Raw genomic sequence first — 26,557 nt, 5'->3', positions numbered from 1 at the left:
CATGTGGTTCACATGAAGGATTCCCGCATACGAAAGGCAGTACTCTACAGCAAGCAGAGCATGGGAATCAGCATCACAGGATATCTCAGACTTAGATATAAAGACAATCTGAAAGCCATCCTCAGAGCTTGCAAGCTGGATACCAATACATGGAAAAAACAACCTTCGACTGACCTAAATGGAGACATCGCTGTCATCAAGTGATTTCGACATTTGAGGAGAACAGAGTCAAATGCCTCCAGGACAAGTGAGCGCTGCGCAAAACCAATGCCTCCATACATCCCTCCAACACTGACTTCATATGCAGTACTTGCAATCGGTTATGCAAAACAAGACTTGGCCTAACGTGACAACATCAGCCTAGACTGTAAACTTCTTTATTTTTTAATTACTGAACATTCATTCGTCAAGAGCGACAGGAGAATCCACCATCATCGTAAGGCTTATACTTGCATGTATGTTAGACTCAGTGGAGCCCATAGTTTCTGAAAAGGAGAGTTGTGAAAAGACTTTGTCAGGATGCGGGCTACTGCCTTGGAGACATCATTCGTCAAGGCATCTTAGTGGATGTGGAGGGATCTGATTGGCATGGGCGAGATGAAATAAAACTTAGATCATTAGTAAGGAAAGGAGTTTCTTAGAATCACCCCCACTAGTGATTTGTGCACTGATTCTATGTTAAACAAGCTACACAATGCATACATAACATACTGCATTAATTGGGACGTAGGTAACTCCAAGACATGATATTGTTTGCTGTCAACTGATGACTGAAACATAGGGTGGAAATTTCCATGTCCGCTGGCATCAGGCGTGTCCGGTGGCGCGAGCGGGCAATATGGTAAGAAGTTCAAAAATCGGTTTCACGACATCGTGAAACCAGTTTGCAATCGTTCGCTCCGCCTGTCCATGGTGGGCCACGTTTCCCACCATCGGATGTTGGGAATCTCATTGTAATACATCGGCATATCGTTATAAGGCCAGCCTGCCGGAATCACCCCCCAACGCTGGATCATCTGCCCATGTCAGTGGGAAAACACCCTGGCATAGGATACATCTTGATGAGTGAGGCGTGCAGAAGTCGGGATTTACCGCCTTGCTCACATCGCAGACATCCGAAGAGCAGAAGATGTTGGAGCTCAACGGCAACGGAACCCTGGAGGAATGCCCACAGCATGCTGGGTGAATTCTCATGGACATGGCTCCGCCATGAAGCAGCTGACGGAAGATAGAAATGCACCATTGAGGATCTGCTCACAACGGATGAGGGGGTGGAAAGTAAGGCGTACCTCTGTTTGGGAGAGGAACATATACTGGGCGATGGGAAAGGAAGGTCTAGAATTGAATGGGAGAGGAAGAGGTTTTGGGGTGGGGGGTGTGGAGGTGAGGTTGGGAAGGGGGGAAAAAACGTGTCGGGGGGGCTTGAGGTTCGGAGGGGGGAGGGACTATGTGGGGTGGAGGGGGTATTGAGGGAGAAGATGGCAACTGGGGAGATAGGTTTAAGGAGATGGAAGATATAATTGAAGGAGTTCGGAGTGGGGAGGGAGTCCAGGAAGGGGAAGTAGTCTCGGGGGAGGAACAAGTGTGGAGAGGGGAAGGAGTCCAGGGGGAAGAAAGAGTGAGGTGGAGGAAGAAGTAAGGGTGGAAGAAGGGTCCAGAGAGGTGAAGGAGTAAGGGTGGCAGAAGAAGTAAGGATGTCTGAAGGAGTCATGAAGGGGTTGGAAGTATGTGGGGGAGAAGAGCTAAGGGGAGGGGTGGGAGTCTGGTGTGGAAGGAGTCCGGAGGAGGGTATATCCAGGTGAATGTACAAGGGGTGGGCTTTGATGAGTCCATGACTGCCTCCTGGGGAGCGAACTGAGGATGGGCGTGTTACGAGGGAATGGTGAGAATAACCAAGGGCAGAGTGAGGCAGTAGGTTGGGAGGAGGAGGGTGCAAAGGTACCGGTAGAAGGGATGGTGAGGGTGGTTGGTGGGGACTCTGAGGCAGACACAGACCCTGAGGGCGTGAAGGAGGAGGTCGGGACCTAAATGTGGATGGGATTTTCGGGAAGGAAGGGAACGTGCACATTCACCTCAACATCCCTGAAAGAAGGGGGTCTGGCTGGTAGGTCACATTGGGGAGGTGCATGGTAATGCCAAGGGGTCAACAGTGATGGGGCAAAGGAAATGGGCAACTGGGGGAGGGGAAAGGGCAGGGGACCTGAAGAAAAATGTTAGACGCACCATGTTTGCCAAATTGGAAGTGGAATGAGAGTCGTGGTGGGAGAGATTAGGTGCTGCATGGGAGTGTGATCAGTGGGTGGGCAGAGATACAGGTCAGCTCAGATGGTCAACTGAAAGCAAAACCCAGCAGGCAGCATTGAAAATGCTCAGGACATTGAGATGAGCATGATGGGGGAAGGATCCACTGCGTGGGAGAGTCCTTGCACAAGACACCGAAAGGCCCTACCCCACACACATTTCTCCCTCCAGAATCACTCCTGGCTGCATGTAGCTGAAGGATGTGTGGGTGTGGGTGGGTGTGAATGTGGGGGTGTTGAGGAGGGTTGGGGGATGCAGTGGGAGGACTCGTGAAGCCTGTCAATGAAGCTGAAAGACACCATTACACATTATTATGTGAAATTGATTACGTTTCCAGATTGTAAAGTGAAAAGAAATGTTCACCCCTGCAACTAGCTGTGATTAGAATTCCTTAACTTTTGAATGCCTTAGACTTCTAGTTGCTGCCCTGACATCTGCAGCAAGGGTGGAGACAGCCTGTGCAATGGTTGGCCTTGTTGCCTCTGATGCCTTCAGCGTGGGTCCTCTGGAGAGCCGAGGCCTTGGGTGTCCTGGCTTTCGTTGGCTGTCCTGCTGTGGGCCAGCTGCCCCCTCTGTGATGATGAGGACAAGGTTGAGGGGATCACAGGCAAAGGGGACTCAAAAGGAGCGGGCAGCCTCAGATTCCTGAGCGGATGATCCAGGGGTATCTAGCTGCTACTCCTCCTTCCTTCGAATGCCCAAGGGCCCCGGCCTGACTCCTTAAGGGGAAGGAGCACCTTGTGGCGGGGGTGGGTGGCGTGGGGTGGGGGTGGAGTGGGCATCGTTGAGGTGCCCCGTTTCCCTTCACGTCTCCACTGCAGGAACTCACCCATGGCTACTGCAATGGAGTGCAGGTCTGCACACATCTCTGCATTTTGCTGGACCAGGGTCTCCATGGTGTCTGCCATCCTCCCCATGGAAACCTCCATACACACACCACTTCATCAGAGAGCAGGTGGACGCACTCCTCTGACTCGCATACCACACTGTTGAGGGCTTCCATCAGCTCTGCGTGATGTTCCTCCACCTTCTGACTACAGGATGAGTTGGAAGGCCAAATCCAGAGGCTCGTCATCTGACTCGGACCTCACAGATGCCTCAGCCCCAACAGTCCTCCGAGTGCTAGGGAGCTCGGCTGAACCTGCCTCCTCTTGCTGCAGGCATATTTCTGTGCGGTGACTGCCAAATTGTGAACCTGAGCCTGCTGTAGATCTAGGTCCCATCGAGGTGTGTGTCTGCGCTGCTGGAGGGTGAGAGTAAGTGCTGTGACTAGTCTTCCAGGCTGCATATTTCTAGCTCTTCATTGGAGGAGGACTCCTCTTGGCTGGAGGTGAGGACGTGGATGGAGCTGAGGGACTGGCTGGCTGAGGGTGTCAGTTGCTTGGCAGCGCTCCCTGTGAACCACAGTAGACATAATTAGTGCATGGTAACCGTCAAAAGCAGGAGAGAGAGCATTCACATTTGTGTTGAGAGAGGGATGATATAGTGCAGGATCCTCACGAGGGTGTTCGCTGCTGACCTCATTGTCACTGCAAGCACGGCCCACATCCTCAGCAGTCAGCACAATGGCATGCTCCTCAAAGTGAATGAGGGCCTTATGTGGGCCATTCCATCCCCGAGTCTGGGACCTCTCCCTGCTGCTTTGAGCCAGCTTCTCTTGCATGAAAACAGATGTGGAGAGTGTGTGCAGGACACATGGCGCTGCATGGAATGTTTGTGTGGTGAGCAGAGCCCTGGATGAGGTAAGGATGTAAGCTTGAGAGGATATGAGCCTGATGGAGATGTGAGAGTGTGTGAGAGAGTTAGTGGTGTTGTCCCTTAAAGTGTGAGATCCGTGTAATTGTATGATGGGTTTGTGAGTTGAGAGAGATGAGAAGAGTGACTTACCCTGGCAGAATGGATGAGATCATTCACCCTGTTGCAGCACTGGGGTGGCTCTCCTCTTGGAGGGTATTGGCACTGACCACCATTGCCACTGCCTCCCATGCTGGATTAGTGTTGTTGCTGCCCTCCTGTGGCCAGAGCAGAGGTAGAGGACATCATGGCAAGCCTCCACTGCGTTCAAAAGGCACTCAATGGATGTTTCTTTAAACCAGGGTGCTGTAGTCTTCTCGCCTTTCGAGGCCATGTCTTCCTTGCAGCGGTCCAGGGCTGGACACACTTGAGGTGTGCGCGCGGCTGCACTTAACAGCTGTGTGGCTGATGTATGGCGTCTGACATGATGAAACAGCGAGGTTACGGCATGGCGGGCAAATGGGAGCCCGCCTGCCATTGAAACGGTGTGTTTCCTGGGGATGCATGACTAATAAGGCGAGATTGTGATGACATGGCGTGAAAACCCACCATTGCGGACGGTGGGAAAAATGTTCTTTATCCTGCCTGCTCCCACACTTAGTATAAATCTGGGACAATTTTGCACATTGTCGTGAGAGCTTAGAGCTTGTTCGTGAGGAAAAATTCTATGAAAACTTTTGATAACAGTTGAATGCTTCTGAGTGCTTTGAAGGCAATTAAATGATGCTAAGTGATCGCAAATTGTTTGAATGCTGTGTGATGTCGTTTGTTTATTGGAATATCAAATGATGGCTAAATCATCTCATTTGAGCACAGATGATCACAAATGAGTGCATATGATGTCTATTAAATGAAAATTATGTCAAAATTACAAATTTGCTTCACCGTACCATTGCCATCAAGCCAGGGTGCTAACTCTGGTTCAATGAGTAGAATAGAGGAACTTGGGGGAGGTGGTGGTGTAGGCGGGTGCCCATAGCCACACATTTTATTTGGAGGAAGTGAGACAAGTTAAAGAAAAAATTGTTCAGGAAGAGAACAAATTCAGCCAGGCAGAGGAGAGTGGTGGTGGATGGGGATTGTTCAGGCTTCTGTTCAAGGAAGAAGCGGAGAACCCCCAGACTGTCCTGGTTGGGGATGGAGGTGTAGAGGGACAGGATGTCCACAGTAAAGAAGAGGCAGTTAGGGCCAGGTAACTGGAAATTGTTGATATGATGTAGGGCATCAGATGAATCTCTAACATAGGTGGGAAGAGACTGGATAATGGCAGAGAGAATGGAGACAAGATAGGAAGAAATGAGTTCCATGGGGCAGGAGCACGCTGATACCAGGACAGTCCTGTTTGTGGATTTTGGGAAGGGGGTAGAAAAGGGCTGCGCAGGGTTGGGAGACTGAGGTTGGAAGTTGCGGGAGGGAAGATCTTCAGCAGAGATGAGGTCAGTGACAGCCCTGAAAACACTGGTTTGATGTTTGGTGGTGGGGTCATGTTCCAGGGGGAGGTAGGAAGAAGTGTCTGACAGTTGGCGCGCTCAGCATGTCCATCTCACCTCGCACCCCTCTGCCCTTACATTCCTTCCTCTTCTAGAACCATGATAGGGCTCCCTTATCCTCGTATTTCACCCCTTCAGCCTCCGCATTCAAAGTACCATCCTCCACCATTTCCGCCAACTCCAACATACCACCACCAAACACATCTTCCCCTCACTCCCCTGTCAGCATTCTTTAGGGACCGTTCCCTCTGTGACACCCTGGTCAGCTCCTCCATCACCCCCAACTCCTTGTTCCCTTCCCATGCAATCGCAGAATGGGCAACAGCTGCCCCTTTACCTCCCTCCTCACCATCCAAGACCCCAAACACTCTTTTCAGGTGAAGCAGTGCTTCACTTGCACCTCCTTCAATTTGGTCTACTGTATATACTGCTCCCAGTGCAGTCTCCTGTACACTGGGGAGACTAAACACAGACTGGGTGACTGCTTTGCGAACACCTTTGCTCATTCCAGAAGCATGACCTGGACCTCCTTGCCATTTGCAATTTCAACACACCATCTTGCTCTCATGCCCAGATGTACATCCTTGGCCTGCTGCCATGTTCCAGTGAAGCCCAACGCAAACTGGAGGAACAGTATCTCATCTTCCAATTAGGCACTTTACAGCCTTCTGGACTTAACATTGAGTTCAACAACTTCAGACCATGAATACCGTCCTCCATCTTGGCCACTTTTTTAATCCTTTTTTTGCCCCCAAACCCCCAATCAGCTCCCCCCGCCACCCCCCAAACAGGGCCATCTGGTACTTGTTTTTATGTTTTGCTTTCACGGAGCGCTGATCATTGTTCTGCTATTAACACATTCAGCTACCTTACCTTTATGCCACTATCAGCACCTTCATTAGTCTTCAACACAACCATTTACACTCCCTTTGTCTTGTGTCCATGATATCTTTGTCAAATCTCTCCTGAGCTCCCACCTATCCCTAACCTTCTATTTTGCTCCACCTGCTCTACCCCCCCTTAAACAGTATAAAATCCATCACATTTCTACCTCCATTTAGCTCTGAAGAAGTCATACTGACTCGAAACGTTAACGCAGTTTCTCTCTCCACAGTTGCTGCCAGACCTGAGTTTTTCCAGCATTTTCTGTTTTTATTTAAAATTGTGCTCTCCTCTCCTCCACCTTTATCTACACAGAACAATCTTACCTCCCTAACAGCTTATGAGTGGTGCCTTATTTTTGTAGCTGTATGCAGATTAGAATTATATTTGCTATTAACTGTATCCAAATGATGGTTGGATGAATCTTCGAGGCAGATTTGAAAGCACTGTGGATCATCTCTTAGCTGATCTCTAAGTCATATTATTTTCTGATCTATATTGACTGCCAAATGTAGATACAGTGTAACAATGTTTAGAAGTGGGCCTATATGTACAGAGATTGAGGGTGGGTTAAGTTCATAATGTCTTATCTTTAATTAGAACCATCAACATTGAATTTAGTAGTTACTGTCATCAGTAATTTACAAGCATTGGTCATCACATTTTACACTATAAATTTACATTCAGCCTCAACTGGAAACTTGGAACTAACATCTTGACTAAACCATCTTTAAATTCAGGCTATACTTTTAACTTATTTTTAAGTAAAAATTATTTTTCCTATCCTTTTAGAGCAGCTTCACTTTTGCAGGCAAAGCTGGCAATACCTTACTCCGGTAATTTGTTTCTGCTGAGCACCAAGTTAGTTATTCGTCATCCACAGAAAAAACAGTATTTTATTTCCAAACAGTATTGTTCCAGCTTAGCATCTGTAAATCACATCAGGAACAAGGATTTTTTTAAAAATTGAATTCAAGGAGTGTGCATGTTTTGTCGATCTGCAGGATTACTGTGTTCATCAGTGAACTTTATGGATTGCTGTATTCTAAATTTGTCAAGGAACATCATTGCTCAATGCAAAAAATCCCTTCGTTGTGTACAAATGTGGGCAGTAGCTTCTCAAATCAGGGGGAAGTTCGGAGCACTTTGTGGACATTGGGAAGCTGAAAGTAAGACTTTATTCCAGGTAAATGGTATAAATATCACTAGTAAGCGAATGGGAGGAAGGGGATAAAGACTGATGCCTCTCACTGGAAAACACAATGGATGCTATTGAGTGGCTATTGAGACTGAAGTATAATTTAAAAGGGAATGCAGCAAGTATTTTGACATGAGGAACATAAAAGGATCTATTGCCGAAAGGAGATGCATGCTGTCAAAGCTTTTTATCCTGCACTCATCAGGACAGATTCAAGAATTCCAAATTTAAAAGGAAACGACAGTTTATGCTGCATGAGAAAAGGGTGTTGATTGGTTGGCAAGTTGACACTGGTCGAGGCATTATGATGGAGGATGGACCAGGGAACTATTGACCTGCATGCTCTTCTTCAATTCAAAGAAAGGCTCAATGTCTGGAGATGTTCTTTTTGCCTGTAGAGAGCAGGATCCTGTGTATATGTAGCTTCTAGCAAACATAGGTGAGCCACATTGCAAGCCTGACAATCTTAAATTGATTGCTAGTGTGATTCTTGGCACACTCAGGATTATTCAGTAAGTGCTGTCCAATCACGGAATTCTATCTAACATTAGACATTATCTTCTGAGTTTTGCAAGCACGGGCTGGTTGAGTACAGTCAGTACTCTGCCAATTGCAAATAGCTGAATGGACATACTGTTTGATACGATCCATCAGTCATTGGGAGGTACAGTCTACGTCCCAGACATTGCACAAAAACTGAAATTCATATACCACGTTACTCATTTGTGTAGTAGGTAGAATGTCTTCTTGGCTTGATACAGCATTTTGTTCGTGGATATTATGACACAGCCGATGGTAAAGGCTGAATTGCTCAAATCTTAGAGGGAAACTTGAACCAACTGTCATATTGCAATTTGTATCCTTTGAGATACAGGCTTTGAATTTAGCAGTAATAAGGCCACTGAGTCTTGAGAGGTTTTTTATAATACTAAATTAAACATTTATTAATACAAGAAAAATTGTAAGCCCATACGTATGTTTATAAAATTACTATTATAGTGATTACAAAAATCCCCTAATTAATCTGATTCTCAGTTGCACGCCCGTTAAGGCAACAGTAAAACTCATAGATTTAAGGACTCCAGGCAAAACACATTTGAATTCAAAATGAGGTTCCTTGCAGACACAGTTGCAGGCGTACAGGCTGGTTAGATCTTAAATGCTTCTGCCTTACACACACAAACTCCTTTCTGTTTATACCTAGCTTTTCCTTTGAATGTAAATTTCCCATTGTATTACTAGGTTTTTAATTTATCTCTTCTAACAATAACATCCTTTTATTCCACCAATTTTATTAGTAAGCTGAAAAAATAAACGTATTGCTTGGTGTCTCCTAGCTAGTTGCAAGATTTCATCCATTCTTTTGAATGCTTTATTTAAAAATGCACTTTGCCCCCTTGACACCTATGTTTCTAAACTTTATCTAATTACCATTTTAAACCTTCTTTCTATACATCAAAGCACCCAGACTAGCTGTCTTTAATCCAATTAAGACACACACATACACACACACACACACACACACACACACCACTGAACTCTACTTTAAAAAATAATTTCCAATAACATGACAGACATTAATCTCTTCATGACAGTGGAATATACCACTCATCTTGCTACTGTATGGTGTGAAACAGCAAACTTCACAAACGTTTGAGACACCTTACCCTTCCAGGCTAATTTGAAGTAGACTGGACAGTTTTCGGGTATGAAATAGGCCTTAAACCCATTTATGTGTATGCACGATACACAGTGAGCAACGGTTTGATTGGGGTCCCCATTATCCCGCTGGATAACTTTGTACCCTATTTTGGCGTCAAGCTTGTATGGTGAGCAAATGCCTTGGGCACTATTTACGAAATTGTTGATAAGGCCAATCTTATGGCGTGTGAAGCTGTAAAAATCCCAACGTGTAAATTGACAAGTGAAGATAGTAGTAGAGAACCATTGGCGGCTTTCTCATCTAGCACATCTGAGAGAGGGAACTCTTTGGATTCCTCCATTTTAAAGGTGAATTTGAGTGTGGGATGAAACACATTAAGGTGTGTAAGAAAATTCTTGCATGCAGCTGCAGATTCAAATGTAGAAAATGTATCATCTATGTATCAGAAATATTCAAGGGGTAGGAGGTTAGGGGACATTCCATTGAAAAAGCATTTCTCGTGGAAACTGATGAAAATGTTAGCGAGAGCTGGCTCTAGAGGGATCTTGACTGTGCTAAAAAATTACACTTAACAGCCAATTTAAGATTATCAGTCAGGCTTGCAAATGGCTCACTTACACTTTCTAGAAGCAACATATATTCATACGCAGGGATGTGTCCTCTGCAGGTAAAAGGAACATGTCCAGCTATTGCACCTTTTTTAAATTTAAAGCATGGGGGACAGTAGTTCCCTGGTGCACTCTCTATGGCAACACCTTGACCAATCAGAATTGACTTGCCTGCCAATCAGCACCCTTTTCTCAGGCAGTATAAATTTTGCTCTCTTTGAAATTTGGCATTCTTGTGTCTGTCCTGATGAGTACAAAGTGAAACACCTTGACAGTGCATCTCTTTTTTTTCCACTCAAGTTCTGTACTACTAAGTGACTATAAAAGGATCTGGTGGGAATGGGATTGCAGAAGACAATGCTAGCATAGGCTCTGGTGGACAAATGACCACCTCCAATGCTGTAATTTTTGTCATTCTTTGAAAACCCTCCTTTTTTGAAGGTTTTCCTTTGCAAAGAAAGTGGAATCAAAATGTTGGTATTCCACTAAGTTTAGGACAATATGCCCTGTGTGAAAAACTGAGCCTGCTCCCCTTTCTCCAATCTCTCAGTTTGGTTCAGGTTGGTCTGTTTCACCTGTTTTGATTTATGAAGCCCAAGTACAGATAAGGTCTGACTGAGGTTTCAAGTTCATACTTCTCACCACACGGGACAAACTAGAGTCCAAGGAGATACAAAGAGAGAATGGGATCTGTCAAAAATGATATCACCTGGGAAGGCTGATCATACTTTGTATGGTATGGGGCATTTTGGCTATAGTTATAGGATGAATATGCATAGATTATTGGATTGTTGCAAATATAATATTGGGGTGCTACACTTATTACTAACACTTACATACAAACCATCATCAGTTACTGGGCTGAATTTTAAGGAACCGCACTGATGTACTTGAAGTGGGGGGAGGCTTGTAAAATAAAGCAGGTGGCCAGCCTGCCACCTTCCCGCTCATCCCCTACCTGACCCCATATTACAGGGCACAGGTAAGGTGTCAGGAAGCTCATCAACCCTAAAGGCCTTTGAGGCCTTAATTGGCCAACTAACTGTCTTTTAAGGCCCTTATTCAGCCTCCTCCACAATTTTTCTGCATACAGGGGAAGGTGCAAGGAAGGCGAGCAGCTCGGCAGCTTTGATTGCGTGGGCTGCTGTCGGGCAAGGGGGGTATTGTGCCCATTGTAACCATAATATGATAGAATTTTGCATTAAGTTTGAATGTGATATAGTTTATTCTGAAACTAAGGCCTTAAATTTGAAGAAAGGAAATTATGAAGGTATGAGGGGCAAGTTGGCTATGGTGAATTGGGAAACTACACTAAAATATTTGACGGTAGACAGATAATGGCTAATATTTAAAGAAATACTACATGGTCTACAACAGATATACGTTCCTCTCAGGTACAAACACCTAAAGAAAAAGGTAAATCGACCACTGTTAACGAAAAAAGTTAAAGATTGCATTAAATCAAAGGAAGTGGATTATAAGGATGCCAGAAAATGTGGTAAACCTGAGGATTGGGAGCAATTTAGAATCCAGCAAAGGAGGACCAAGGAACTGAATAAGAAAGGGAACAGAACATATGAATTCAAACTAGTGAGGAACATAAAGGCAGACTGTAAACACCTCTTTAGGTACATGAATAGGAAAAGATTAGTTAGGACAAATGTGGATTCATTACAGGTGGGGACAGGAGGATTTATAGTGGAGAACAAGGAAATGGAGGAGAAATTAAACGGTTACTTTGCGCCTGTCTTCACAGAAGAAGGTACAGACAATCTCCCAGAAATATTAGGCAACTAATATGTGAGACTAAGGAACTAAAATAAATTAGTATTAGTAAAGAGGTAGTACTTGAAAAGTTAGCTGGATTGAAGGTTGATAAATCCACTGGTCCAGATGAGCTTCATCCCAAAGTGGTGAAAGAGATGGCTAGAGAGATGGTGGATGCATTAGTGGTTATCTTCTATAGATTCTGGAAAGGTTCCTGTGGACTGGAAAGTAGCAAATGTAACCCCACTATTTAAGGAGGGAGGGAGAGGGAGAATGGAGAACTACAGAGTCTGATGTCAGCACCCCTTTTACTGAGACGTTTACTGCCTTTGCCTCTACCGGACATCACACCCGGAGACAGTGCCTTGTAATGGGGACTAATTGTAATATTTCCAAATTTGCTGATGACACCAAACTGGGTGGGATTGCAAGTTGTGGGGAGGATGCAAGAAGGCTTCGAGAGAATTTGGACAGGCTAAGTGAATGGGCTAGAACATGGCAGATGGAATATAATGCGAATAAGTGTGAAGTTATTCACTTTGGCAGTGAAAGCAGAAAAGCAGAATATTTCTTAAATGGAGAGAGGTTGGGAAGTGCAGGTATATAAAGGGACCTGGGTGACCTTGTTCATGAGTCACTAAAAGCTAGCATGCAGGTACAGCAAACAATTAGGAAGGCAAATGATATGTTGGCCTTCATCGTGAGGGGATTTGAGTACAGCAGTAAAGATGTCTTGCTGCAGTTATATAGAGCTTTGGTGAGACCTCACTAGGAGTATTGTGCACAGTTTTGGTCTCCTCACCTAACGACCGATATACTTGCCATAGAGGGAGTGCAACGGAGGTTCACTCGATTAATCCCTGGGATGATGGAATAGCTGTATGAGGAGAGATTGAGGAGACTGGGCCTATATTTCCTAGAATTTTGAAGAACGAGGGGTGACCTCATTGAAACTCATAAAATTCTTAGAGCGTGACGAGTTGGATGAAGATAAGATGTTTGCCCTGGCTGGTGAGTCTAAAACCAGAGGACCTATTCTCTGGATATGGGGTAGGCCATTTAAGACTGGGATGAGGATGAATTTTTTCACTCAGAAGGTGGTGAATCTTTGGAATTCTGTACCCTAGAGGACTGTAGAAGTTGTCATGTTCAAGACAGAAATTGGTAGATAAGTGACATCAAGGGATATGGAAATAGTGCGGGAAAGTGGCATTGAGGTAGATGATCAGCGATGATCTAATTGAATGGGGGAACAATTTGTTGGGCCTACTCCTGTTCCTTTGCCCCATTGGGGGCACCTCCCCGCCCTTCATGCCTCCCATCCCGGCATCACTAAGTCAAACCTCCACCAACCCCCTCCCTTCTGCTGGGATCATTGAACTGGGCTGCCCAAAATCCCCAGACTTATTTTAAATCTGATACCCGTTCTCACTTCTTTATGGGGACTGGTTGTTGTATAATGAGGAAGTCTGGAGGCTGTATGGTTGAACAGTGACTCTTTATTAATAATATCTAACTATATACGCATAAGATACAGCCCTGACTGCGTGCTTTCTTCATGCTGACCTATTAAATCATGCTGCCTCTACTATTCCCATGTGACTCTCTACATAATAATGTGGGCAGTACTGTTTCCCCAGTCTCACATTAACCTTTACAGTCCTGAACCCCTAACACGACGCCTCCCCCAAAGCCTTTACCCAAATGTATTTGCAAAATTATTTGTGTGTTACCCTCTTTTCCACCTCCCAAGCCTCTGACTTTACAGATTCAGACAAACTAGAGGCTTTACGACTCTTCCAGATCTCGTTCTTTTCAAGTTTGGAGGATTGTTAATGTCAACTGCTTTGCAATGACTTTGGTCTGGAGTTAAAGGTCTAGTACTTCAAATATTCGGGTGTCAACATCTGGTTTGCTTCTTGCACTCCTTACTGTTGTCTTTTTCTTTGGCGACAATCTGTCTTTTTTTAGTCGGATACCATGGACTTATCCCTCTCTTTCTTAAGGGAATGTTCACTCTGTTCATTAGTTGAGTGGACTTGGGTTTTCCTTTTGGTGGAGTCTGCCATGTCCTTCCTGGAAGTTGAAGGTTGTGCTCCCTTATGTTCCTCAGCCTTGTGCTCAGTTTGGCTTCTAATGTTGTGCTCTGTTTCCTCAGATGCACTTGTGCCTCCCTGAGTTTTTGCTTTGGTGAGTTGGTCGCTTCTCTCCTGCTTCAGTAACGACTTCATGTTGTGTGTGTGAGCCTGAAGCTCCAGACTCATTGGTGCAATTTTTCCTGGTTCTGTGACAGCAACTGTTTGACTTTGAAATTTGGGCTCAACCTTTGGCTGCTGCTCCTTCTACTCTGGATCTTTTGTTTCAAATATGTTGGTGCGCATCTGGAGATTTAACAGGCCTGACCGAAGAAGAGTATTTTCTGCCATCTGCCAAGGACCTGGAATAACTGCCTCTGCAAGAGTGAGGACTATTCCAAACTGAACTGTGTAGCTCATCAGTACTGGTGGGCTTCTCGGGACTCCAATTCAGTGTAGTGGACTACACTGGTTGTTTTGAAGTCTTCTGCCATTTTGAGGAGGTTGAAGGCAACAGAAGCATCTCTACTCAGGAGAGAAAAGGGTTGATTGTGAATGACATTTGGCATTTTGATTATTTGCCTGTTGATATACCACAGCGGCACTTGAATCATGCCTATGACCGGTAGTTTGATTCCTCTGGGACCATACAGTGGTGTGTCTGTCATCCGTAGCTAGAGGTCTTTTAGCCACAGGACTATTACATTGGCTCCTGTGTCTAATTTGAAATTTATGAGGTGACCTTTTACAGACGTGTCAGAATTCCAGAATGTGAATCTGGGATCCCTAATTTCCCCCAGGAAGCATTGTTGGATGACTTCTTGTTGTGGCCTATCTATATCATGCACTCGTTTGGGACCCTCTGCACTTCTTTTCCAAAGTGTCCCAGGCGGTTGAAGTAAAAGCACTACACAATGATCGCTGGACACTGCTCGCGCTTGAGGTCTTTTGGCACCACAGTGCTGACATGGTCTGCCACCATCTTGTGTTTTTGTTTGGGTATTGATTTCCTAGCCCATGTGCTTCCTTGCCCTTGTGTTGCTTTATGAGCTGGACTGTTGGAGTTGCTCTGTGCCAAGGTTTAACTTTGCCACGTGTCATGAAAATAGAATAATTTTCATAATATTACTGTGATTTATTGTAAACGTAGGTTAATCATGGGTTTGGATAGTTTGTGTGTGTGGGGGGTAGGGGGGATTTAATTGAATTGGAGACAGCTGGTCTGGAGGCTTTGAGTCATCAAAAAGAAGCTAGGTTTGAAAGATTAAATATGAAAACGTGGCTGATGTTTTAGAATGTGAGGTGTAAGGAAAATTTGCATTTTTAGATAAAGTTAGGTTAGTTTAAATTTCAAAGAGATGGTAAGATGTTACACCTAGCCAGAAGAAGTTAAACCAAGCTGTGTTTATTTTTCCCAGTGGATACTGATAAAATTAGTCAATGAAAAGATTTATATTATGAGAAAGATAAAGTTCCAAAAACATATCGGAACAATGGAATTTGCATTGAAAAGGGAGACACATGTATAAAGGAGATGAGGCGATGTGTCAGAGGAGAAGGCATTCTAAGATCTAACAAGTGTTAAAAGCCTCCAGCCTATGTGCATCAAGTTGTTGTCTACAGGAACCGAAGCGAAGAAGACTCTCTTTGAATTCTCCTTACCAGGGTATTGTGTTGCTTTGCCTGGGCCTGTTTAAATTTATTTGTTTTTATTGTTGCCTTAACGGAGGTGTAACTGGGAGCCAGATTAATTAGGGGTTTTAGGAGTTATTATAGTAGTAGTTTGTAAACCTAGGTATGTGCTTGAAATCTTTTCTTTTGTTAATAAATGTTTAATTTAGTTTTCTGAAAACCTCCGAAGTCGCGTTAGTCTTATTACTTCTGAATTCAGGGCTGCATCTCAAAATAAAATACAAATTGTAAAACAGTTGTGACCATGTGATCAAGTTTCCCTTGTGGATTTGATCCAGCTGGCACACATCATCTGCCATGACATAACACACTCATAATGGACTGATTTTGCTGGTGGACTTCCAATTGTCTGATGATTTAGATGGCTTTTTGCAAAGTCACATCACCTTTTAGATTGGAGTACATCCGAAGGTGTATCATCGGCCGCTCCCACACTGTTCAGTCTCTTATGAGCTCCTAATTAAGGTCACCATTGCCACAGCCTTCAGCCAATCAGTATAATTCATTTATGAAGAGTCTACAGGTTCACTGGGCTTTTGGACTCTCTTGTTAAATTTTGCCCACCCCAAAATTCTATTGTTTCTTAGGTTAAAGTAGGTGTCAAAGGACTTCATGCTCTCTTCAAAGTTATTGGAAGATTAATTTATTCCTTGTCTGGCAATTGTGTCATCAGCTATTGAACCTACTGAGTGTAATAGTGCTTTCACTTGTTCAGCCTCTGTTCTCTTATTCAAGCCTGATGCTATCATATATCTTAAAAATCATCATCTCCATAACACCCAATTTTGCACCTGGTCAGGCCCTTCCATCTGCCTTAATTAGTCTGGCAGTGTTGATTTACCATCCATGGCTTTTGCAGAACAAGTGAATACAGCTTTATTTTTTTTCAAGTGGCTCTGCAGTAACATTTTCTTTCTTCCCGTGCTTGTCGGGATCCTGTTGCGGTTATGGAGCTGTTTTTAAACTTCAGCGATTCTGCAGACATTCTTTTGAACAAATCGTTTTGACCAGTTAGTTGTTTTCCTAGCAACTTGGAGAAACAAATTGAAGCTGATTTTTTTTTCTGTTTGCATGCGGTCACCATGTGTTATGGTGCCGACCTTGGATCCAGGCTGCAGCATTCTTCAAGCCATACTCGTTAAAACAATTGGTCTACCAGTGCTGCCTGATTATTGCACCAAATTTAAAAGTTTATTTCAGCCATTTCTTTTGGAGTTTGCTCACCCTTTTGCGATCTGGCTAGGTCCTTTGACTCTGCTTTTGATCGGGTCTCATGACGTACCTCCACATGCTCTGGCAGAGTCCACTTACACTGCACCGTGGATCTATCTTCTGCCCTTCAGCCCCCACTCCTGTAATGAAGGCTTCATAGATGATTTCCAGCTGTATATTTGAGATCTTCAAGCTAAGCGCACTTCTCTCAGGTCAGACTTCAGTTTCTTTACTTCTTTATTCTTGGGGATATTGGGGTCCTTTATATGCTGCCACCATGTTGTTAAGTTATATGTTGTCTCATGAAGAGGTCTAGAGGCTTGTATGTGTTAGAATCATATCACTCAAGACTGAAGTTTTCTTTTCCAAAATGGAAGGATGTGGCGTGATCTGGTCATCTGGATGCTGACCTAGGATATTTTTAAAAATAAGGTCATAAGTTCACCTTGGAACTGTAAACAAGTAGACCTCTCCCAAGAAATCACCTGAGCTATATGGTACTTGAGAAGGAGTTGTGTGTGTGTTTGAGCTGCAAAGTACTTAACTTAATGAAAATCTGGGAGACAAGAAAGCCGGTCACATGGGAGAGAGCCAAAAAAACCTAAGTTGTTAACTTGCTTGTTTGAAAGGCAGTTTTGTTGGAGAACAAGTTGCGGAAAGAAAGCTACCTTGACTGGTTCCCTCTCTCTGTCTTGCCTAAAATTGTGCATGGCTATCCACCTGTAGTGAGAGAACCTTCATCTGAGTGTAACAAGTCTGCAGTTGGATCTGCAAAGCTGAGTCCAGTGGTGAGAACGTCCAGGCATCCACCGGGACCAGCGGCCATCTTCACACGAGAGAACTCCAGGTTGACAGCATTGAGACCCTGTGGACTTTATCCTTTATTTTATAACGCCCATTCCCCAAAGCCCAACTCTGTAGAGAGACTCTATCTGTTTGTCCTTTGTTTGTATGTGTACTGGGGGAATTCTTCAGAAAGAGGTAGATAGTTGTACTTCCTGATTACAATTGTGTGCTAACAGTACTTGCAACTTGTTAAAAGAAGTTTTGTTTTAAAATAAATTAATCATTTTGAGTTTTTTGAAAGAAGCCTAGTCAGAGTCTCTTTTCTTCTGGGTACTAGAGATATAGGTACACAATTGGCCATTTTGGTGAGAAAATTAAACATTTAATGGTTCGGCCTGCAGAATAGTGGGGCTTGATAATTTGCACACTTCTCCCATCCCAGTCGTAACATATGGTTGCACAATAACTCTTAATAACACACAGCAATATACATATATCTAGGATACAGCCCTCACTAGGTGCTTTCTTTATGTCGACCTCTACTAGACTCTACTTCTACTACTCCCATTTGACTCCACGTTATAATGTGGGCGGTACTATTTTCCCAGTCTCACGTTAACCCTCACAGTCCTGAACACCCTAGTACTACAGTTGTAGTCCCAGCGGTGGCTACTACTGTCTTCTGACACTGCTGGGGCTACAGAGCTGCAGGCCAATCTCCCCAGGGTGGGACTTCCTCACTGATGAGGGTGGAAGTCTCACTCTTATCTAATTAAGGCTGCCATCAGCATTATAGCACTGTAGGATAGCCAGATTTCACATTGGTGGACTGACCAATTTTTAGGTCAGGAGAGGATTGGGTAATCCATTTCCCCCGTCCCCTCGCTTGTAAAATCCACCCCATTTTGTTTTTGTTTATTATGAAGGGAATCTGAGTTACAAGTTTTAGTTTTAGTTATCAGTGCAATTTGAGTGGCTTATGAGTTACTGGTAGAATCAGATTTCCCCCTGTGAATCCATACTCTACCTTTGGTTTCCCCTCTTCCCATTCTCAGTTTCTCTTTGCCTGTTCATGTGTGGCCTCCCTGTTTTCAGAACTTCATGCACACCTGTTGTTGATGTAAATGCATGAGCATAGATACTGAACTACAAGGGAACCTACATTTGTAAGGTAAATGCATAACATGTTCAGACATAGTGTGCTCAGAATGTCAGATTATCAAATCTCCAGAAAGGCCCCCAATCAGAGTTGGCAGTAGCATGCCCAAGTGCCATCCATCCACACCCCTTCCGTACCTCCATCCAACTAACACCGTCCCTTACCTCTGTTTCCTCCCCCAATCATACATAGCCCTTCTTGTACCATTAGGTATTTCCAGTCCCTCTCGCCCAACTGCATTTCCTGTTTTTAGCTGGTTCCTGCCTTAAAGTATTTTGTACACCATTGGTAATTTTGCTGCCTTATATCATCTTAGATAAACATAAATTTCAATAAATGAAGTTTAAAATAATTGAATGTTCACCATTAATTGTTGAGGTAGTTGAAACTGAATTATGTACAGGGTTGTAGGGAAAAAGCTGGGGTGTGGGACTAGTTTGGATAGCCCTCAAAAACTCAGCACAAACATGATGGGCCAAATTGACCCCTTCTGTGCTGCAAGATTGTTCCATGATTCATATACAAATAACTGTATCATTAATTGAAAGTAAAAACTCTTGAGCTATGTTTTTCAGGAGAAAATAATTCAAACATTGAGGTGTCCAGGTTGTTGTTTAAAGTTACTATTTAACAGTTTCCCAGCTCATATGTAAAATTTAACTCCCAAATTTAAAGTCCCAAAAATTGTCCAGAAAGATTTTTTTTAAACTGAACTTTCAACTTGTTGACTGAGAAAAGTAGTCTTTTTTCAATAAAACACTCCGATTTTCTTTGTCACTGTCAACAAAGAAACCACAGGTCCTCCCAATCGTGTGCATTTATAAGTCAGCAATTAACATTGAAAAAACGAGCAATTGCAAAAGTTTTAATCAGACTAAGTTGCCTATCATATAAAGCTCTGCAGATTTAATATTCAGCTTGTTGCAAAGTCTTTTGTGAACCAGAAAAGGAATTCCCAAATCCTCATATGATGAGGTTTCATAGTAATTATTTCAATTCAGAAACCTGATGGGAAATAACACATGCTCAGAACAAAATTGTGGTTCAAAAATGTCCAATTATGTTGAAGTTTTTTAAAAAAAATACTCAGCAAAGTCCAGGCTTTGAGGTAACCTGTAGCCTTAAAGGAAAAAGGTATGAAAGGACAAGTTGATAGATAAAAATAATCATGTTAGTGTGGCAGGTACAGTACAATTACAAGGGGCGTACAAAGGGTTACTCAAAAATTATGCAAGAATTCAACTTGTTTCATCTTAAGATTTGAGCACATCATCAATTTACTAGTTACTCGTTTTACTGATTAACAGTAAAAACATTAATATTACTGATTTAGTTGTTCAAGCCACTGCAACAGTTTGATGTCCAATTGATTACCTGGCCACATTGTTTTATGACCATTTTGAAGAGGTGATCTCATAATTGAAATAATTTTGTTTAAAAGTAACAACAACAATTTATATTTATGTAGCACCTTTTGTTAATAAAATGTTCTAAGGCCCTTCACAGGAACATTATAAAGCAAAATAAGATATTAAGTCAGATAACAAAAAAGATTGATTAAAAAGGTAGATTTTAAGGATCGTCTTCAATGAGGAAAGCAAAATAGAAAGGTGGAGAGGTGTAGGGAGGAAATTCTAGAGCTTAGGGCTTAGGCAACTTTACGCATGTCTACCAATAGTGGAGCCATTAAAATCTGGGATGCTCAAGAAGCCAGAATTAGAGGAGCACTGATATCTCAGAGGGTTCTTGAGCTGGAGGAGATTGCAGAGATGAGGAGGAACTAGGCCATGGAGGGATTTAAAAAGAAGCTTGAGAATTTCAAAATCAAGATGTTGCTTGACCAGGAATCAATGTAGGTCAGCGAGCACAAAAGTGATGGGGAACGGAACCTGATTGCGAGTTAAGACACGGGCAGCAGAGTCTTGGATGACCTCAAATTTATGGAGAGTAGAATGTGGGAGACTAGCCAGGAGTGTGTTGAACTAGTTGAGCCTAGAGTAATAAAGTCATGGAAGAAGGTTTCAGCAGCAGGTGAGTTGAGCTGGGGTGAAGTTGGGCGATATTACAGAGGTGGAAATAGATGGTCTTAGTGATGGCGTTAATATGAGGCTGGAAGCTCACCTTGGGTTCAAATATGACACGAAGGTTGCAAACAGACGGGTTTAATTTCAGACTTTTGCCACAGAGACGGACGGAATGAACTTTAGAGCGGGGATTGAAAGCAATGGCTTCAGTCTTTCCAATGTTTAATTAGTGCATGAATCACAAAAGGCTAGTATGCAAGTACAACAAGTAATTAGGAAAGCTAATAGAATGTTATCTTTTATTGCAAGGGAAATTGAATGCAAGAATAGGGAGGTTATGCTTCAGTTATACAAAGCACTAGCGAGACCACATTTGGTGTACTGTGTGCAGTATTGGTCACCTTATGTAAGGAAGGATGTAACTGTGTTAGAAGCAGTTCAGAGAAGGTTTACCAGACAAATACCTGGAATGGGTGGGTTGTCTTATGAGGAAAGATTTGTCAGGCTAGGCTTGTATCTTCTGGAGTTTAGAATAGTAAGAGGCGACTTGATTGAAACAGGATATAAGATCCTGCGTGGTCTTGACAGGGTGAATGTGGAGAGGATGTTTCCTCTTTTTGAAAAACCTAGAGCTAGGGGTCACTGTTTAAAAATAAGAGGTCGCTCATTTAAAACAGAGATGAGGTGAAATTTTTTCACTGGAGGTCATGAGTCTTTGGAACTCTTTTCCTGAAAAGGTGGTGGAAGCAGAGTCTTTGAATGTATTTAAGGCAGAGTTGGATAGATTCTTGGTAAACAAAGCAGTGATAGGTTATCGGGGGTAGATGGGATGCAGATTTCAGGTTACTCTCAGATCAGCCATGAACTTATTAAATGGCAGCGCAGGCTCGAGGGGCTGAATGGCCTACTCCTCCTTGTTTGTATGTTCGTAATTGGGGGAAGGGCAGAATTTAATGCCCTGCCGTGAGACAAGTTTGGAAGTGGGATAGTCATTTAGTTGGGAGGGTGCCAGGTGGGGACTCCTTAGCCTTCTGCCTCGGCTTGTTTAAGTCCAGGGCAGGAAGGCTCGTGGATGGCTTTTCCATCTTGATGCCAGTTGAGGCTCTTAAGTGGGCAATCAATGCCCACTTAAGGACCTCACCCTGCCACCGCTAGTATTCAACCAGCATCAGTTTGGCAGTCTCCTCGTGGGAAGCCTGAGAAAGAAACCTTCAAAACCCTCACCCTCAGTGCCTGATCGAGACTGCATTGGAAAGGGAGCACCCGCTGAATGCCGCCCCCTCCTGACCTTTCTGTCAACCCCTCCATCCCCCCTAGACATGCACCTCTCCCCACAACCCACCTCCCATCTCACTCACGTGTGGCCTGGGTACCTTGCTGATCCTGAGCCTATGATGGGTGAATCACCGCAGACACCACTGCTCCCCTGGTGGTGCTAACCGCAATAAGGAGCTGTTGTTCTCTGATTGGCTGGCAACTCTAGGGGGTGGGTGTTCCCATACACAGTCCTTGACCTGAGGGAAGGCCTGTCACTGGCCACTTAATGCCTGACTGACACTTAATACAGCGAGCCTTCCCTAGAGGAGGCGACAGAAGGCTCTTGTCGGCCCTCCAGCTGGCAGGCAAGATGCTGGTTGCCTGGATTAAATTTCCCTGAAATTTCTGTTCATCCAGCACGGGATTCAGATAGGAAGCCTGATAATTTAGCAGCAGTGGAGGAATTGAGATTGCTAGTGGTGAGGTGGGTGTCGACAGCGTGCATGTGAAAACTAACCCTCTGCTTTTAGATGATGTCACTGAGAAGCAGCATGTAACTGTGAAAGAAAATGGTGCATGATTAGGAAAAGAAGCCATTGCAAGTGATTCTTTGCTTATGATTAGATAGACAAGAATGGAACCTCACAAGAGCAATCTGTCCCAGGACTACAGTGGAGAAGTGCTGGAAGGGGCGATGTAATCAACCATGTCAAAGGCTGCAGATAGGTCAAAAAGACCAAGGATGGAAGATTTACCTTTGTCACAGTCACGTAGGATGTAAATAAATGAATTAAACAAGATGTTGATTTTTTTATTTTGAATATGGTTGTTGATGGCAATGGCTTAGGGTTAGTATGGGGATTGGTTTAATAGTGTTACTAAGCCCTGTAATAATGACGCATTGACATGCGCACATTTAAAGCTGAAATATTCTGCCACAGGTGAGAGTGTTCTCTGAAAGAAGTGATATAGATGCATCTGAGCTTCATTGCTGTCTGATACTCGGCCCATGGCTGACTTTACCTGCGTCATAATATCCTCCAAGACCATAATTCCAATAATGCCAGAAAGAATATTTGTTAAAAAAATCAATACAAGCAAACATTAGATTATTTATATCCTATCCCTATATAATTGCTATAAATATGTAAATTTTTAAAAAGGAGTCACACTGACCAGACTCTTATCTGGTCACTGTATTTTTCCATTTATTTGGTAAAGTTTATCTGGTTGTGTTATAATTGTTCTGCATTATTAGATTTTTAAAGAAAAGAAAACTTGTTTTTCTCTACAGGGCCTCTTCCCTGCAAGCTATATCCACCTGAAGGCGGCTGTTGTCAGTAACCGAGGGTGAGTACTCATCAATGAATGGACAGTTGTATTACGATGCCAATTCATTATTAACATTTTTCATACATTTTAAGGGAACAATCTACCAACATTGCAATCAGAGGGAGCTATTTGACTGTTTGTAAAAATCAAAGTGTGATGGAGAGTTCTGGCCTTTCGTCCTGTGTGTTTCTCTATCTACTTCTATTGAGATTTTTAAATCTTAGATTCTGCAAGGTCCAGGGAATTGGCAGTCTCCTTATGAGACAGTTGGTTCAGTAACTTTTCAGCTTTCCCATTGTAATATGGAAGCAAACGCAAATATGGAAATATACTCAAATGACAAGTAGCTTTATGACATTAATATTAACCCTAAATAACTGAAATAAAGTCACCTTAGGCATAATCCAAAACATTTAAACACTTCAATTTTGCACACTTTTGTATCCCTGATCCGCCATCTCTTTCCTATTGCGTGTCTGTTCCTCATTTCAATTTTACTTTTATCTATGCCTAATATGTTTTTTCCAAAGCATTCGCGTTCATTACTTAGCTTGATTCTTCCTCTTGGATCACAATTTATACTTCAGGAGCATGTACAACCTTTTTGGGGGAAAAAAAGGCTCCAAAGTGGTAAAAAAACCATCTTCATGTTTAATGATTCTCCAGTTCTCAGGTATTGAAGTAGTTGCTGTTGAAGAGAGCTGAGTTAACAAATTGTTATGACCATCAATACATCCCCTAAATTAACAATTATATTTGCTGATGTTCATTTACCTTTTGATGCTATTAGGCTCAGCAAATCTCTAACATATATAACTTTATACATCTATATGTATGTTAAGGCTTTGATTTCAAAATATACCATGGTGATGAGACTCTTGAATATGCCGTGCCTAATTAATTTCGCTAAACGTTGCTACATTCACTTTGGAAAGTGTCTTTATTTCTGAAAGCATTTTTTTGAAATCAGAGGCCGCTCAATAAGCAGATAAAGATGCCTGTTGCGTACACGCTCAAACATAGTCTTTTGTTTCCATAGCTGTGCTTGATTCTGATCTCTCATAACTGGATCAATGCACTGGAAAATTTTTGTTGTACTCTACAGTGGATTTTTATTGACATGATTATTGAAGTGGACAATTGCAATAATTCTAGCATGCAAATACTTAAGAGGTTAGCTTATATGGTGTTAACCTCCCTATAGAGGTTACTTTATTTTCAATTCCATTCACTGGAACTACTTGACTATCATTGTGAAGTTATAAAACATGGGTAAAAGATTAAAGAAACCACACTTATTAGAGAGCTGAATACTTTTCTTGTACTATACCTATGCAGTGTATTAAAAGTTGAAATGTACCAGTCCATGGAATGGTAGAATGTCAACTTGTGCCTGCAGTATTCTACAGACTGTGTTCCTGATCTAAAAAGTACAAGGGAACTTCCTGTAAGAAAAAAAGGAAAACTGGTCAGAACAATTACCCCAGGTTGCGCATACAGTTTATTTTTGAAGTTCAAAACCTTGTGCAGAATATGATTATGGCGAAATCATCCCCTATTTGCACTAAGTACAGTAGCGAGCAGGTAAAATGATGTTTTATCCGCCGGCCACAATGGCAGCTTCTCGCACCATATCATCCCAAACCCGCTGCATTAATTATGCATCCCTGGGAAACATGCTGTTGACATGGTGGGTGGGCTCCGATTCACCGCCAAGCCGTCACCTTGCTGCTTCTTCACGCCGGGCGCTGCATTTGAAGTGCAGCCGTGTGCACACCTCGCAGTGCTTCCAGCCCAAGACTGCTGCACTTAAGACATGGCCCTGAAAGTCAAAGAGACTGCAGCCTCCAGGTTTAGTGATGCGTCCCTCGACCACATTTTGGACGCTGTGGATGCCCGCTGTGATGCCCTCTCCCCCTGCTCTGGCCACAGGAGGGGCAGCAACATTACCATTCTGGCTTGGTAGGCGATGGCACTGATCACTGCCAATGTTGCAAAGAAGAGGTTGGCCATCCAATGCAGATAGAGGATGAATGATCAAGGTAAGGCAACCTTCTCATCACTCTAAACTCACATACTAAAGCCCATCGCACACTCACTGCCAGCTCATGGGACATTGCCACTCACTCTTTCACATACGCCCTCACATCTCCATCTGGCCTCATTTGCTCTGAAGACTGCCTCCTCAGTCCTCACCATCTTGATGCCACTTGCACAGTTCAACTTGTGCCCGCACACAAACCCTGAGATACCCCACTTCCTCTGTACAGCCCTCACCCTGCAGTCTCTCCCCTTGCCTGAGGCCACTTCTCCCCATTCCCTAAGCAAGAAATAGCCCTGCAGCTGTACAAAGCCACCTCTGCCTTATGGTTGGTCTGGTAGGTAGAGACCTACCCATGAGCCCCCCCTAAAAGCACTGTTGTGCTGCCTGCAAAGCCTCACGATGATGATGGCGAGTGCTGCCCGAAGCAAGGTAGGCAAACAAACCTCAAAGTCCTGAGCAATGTGCAGCTTGCGAGGTGCACATCACTTATGTGCAGTTGTGAAACGCACCTCAACATGGGGGGATGAGTCCAGCAGGCTATCCTAATAATGATATGCAGATGTATTACAGAGGTTCCTCACATCCAATGGCAGGAAACATGGCCCACCATTGGGCTGAGCAGACGATCGCAAACTGGTTTCATGATGTTGTGAAACTGATTTTTGGCTGCCTTGTCATATTTTCCACTCACGCCGCCGAGCCCGCCCGACACCAGCAGGCACGGATGATTCTGCCCTATGATTAAAAGGAATAAGAGAGTGCTGCTCCAATAATTAAGCTTGTGAATAGCTGAATCATATGAAGTGGGAAGGTCGTGGTTTGATTCCTGGTTGCTTCCACCTGAGCTGTTGTCAATTGGGTCTAGGCAGTTAGTACAATTGGCTTCAGTCCTCTCTGGGATAGGAAGGGGTTCCATTCCTAATTGGTACGCAGTGATTGCTAAGAAATAATCCCTACAAGCACTAGTGTATGAACACTAGATGAGGATAGAATTAAACTTTTGTGATGCCTGGTTTTAAACTAATCTGGTGACATTCACATAACCAATACACCACGGGGAGTTTCTCCATTGTACTGCAAGGCACTATCATGGTGCTAAATGGGATAGATTGAGAACAGATCTAGAAGCTGAAAACTGGATATAATGAGGAGCTATAAGCCATCAACAGCAGCAGAAATGTATTCCACTGCAATGTGTGAGAGATCTGATGAACTGACATACTTCTCACTCTACTATTACTTTCAAACCAGGGGACCAATCCTGGTTCAATGA

At 43.5% G+C, this 26,557-nt stretch overlaps 1 protein-coding gene across 1 annotated transcript in view; it reads left to right on the top strand.

The window, feature by feature from the left end:
• The window catches only part of dock3 (dedicator of cytokinesis 3), a 1,472,428-nt gene that overhangs the window by 281,138 nt on the left and 1,164,733 nt on the right, over positions 1–26,557 (top strand). Inside the window, exon 4 of the mRNA XM_078543841.1 lies at positions 23,203–23,258. Within this exon, the coding sequence (XP_078399967.1) occupies positions 23,203–23,258 (56 nt within the window). The remainder of the gene's footprint in view (positions 1–23,202; positions 23,259–26,557) is intronic.

Source organism: Cetorhinus maximus, chromosome 6 (genome assembly GCF_964194155.1).
Source record: "Cetorhinus maximus chromosome 6, sCetMax3.hap1.1, whole genome shotgun sequence".
In the NCBI taxonomy this organism is placed as follows: Eukaryota; Metazoa; Chordata; class Chondrichthyes; order Lamniformes; family Cetorhinidae; genus Cetorhinus; species Cetorhinus maximus.
The sequence above is the reverse complement of the archived record's forward strand: the minus strand, read 5'-3'. Positions and strand labels throughout refer to the sequence as shown.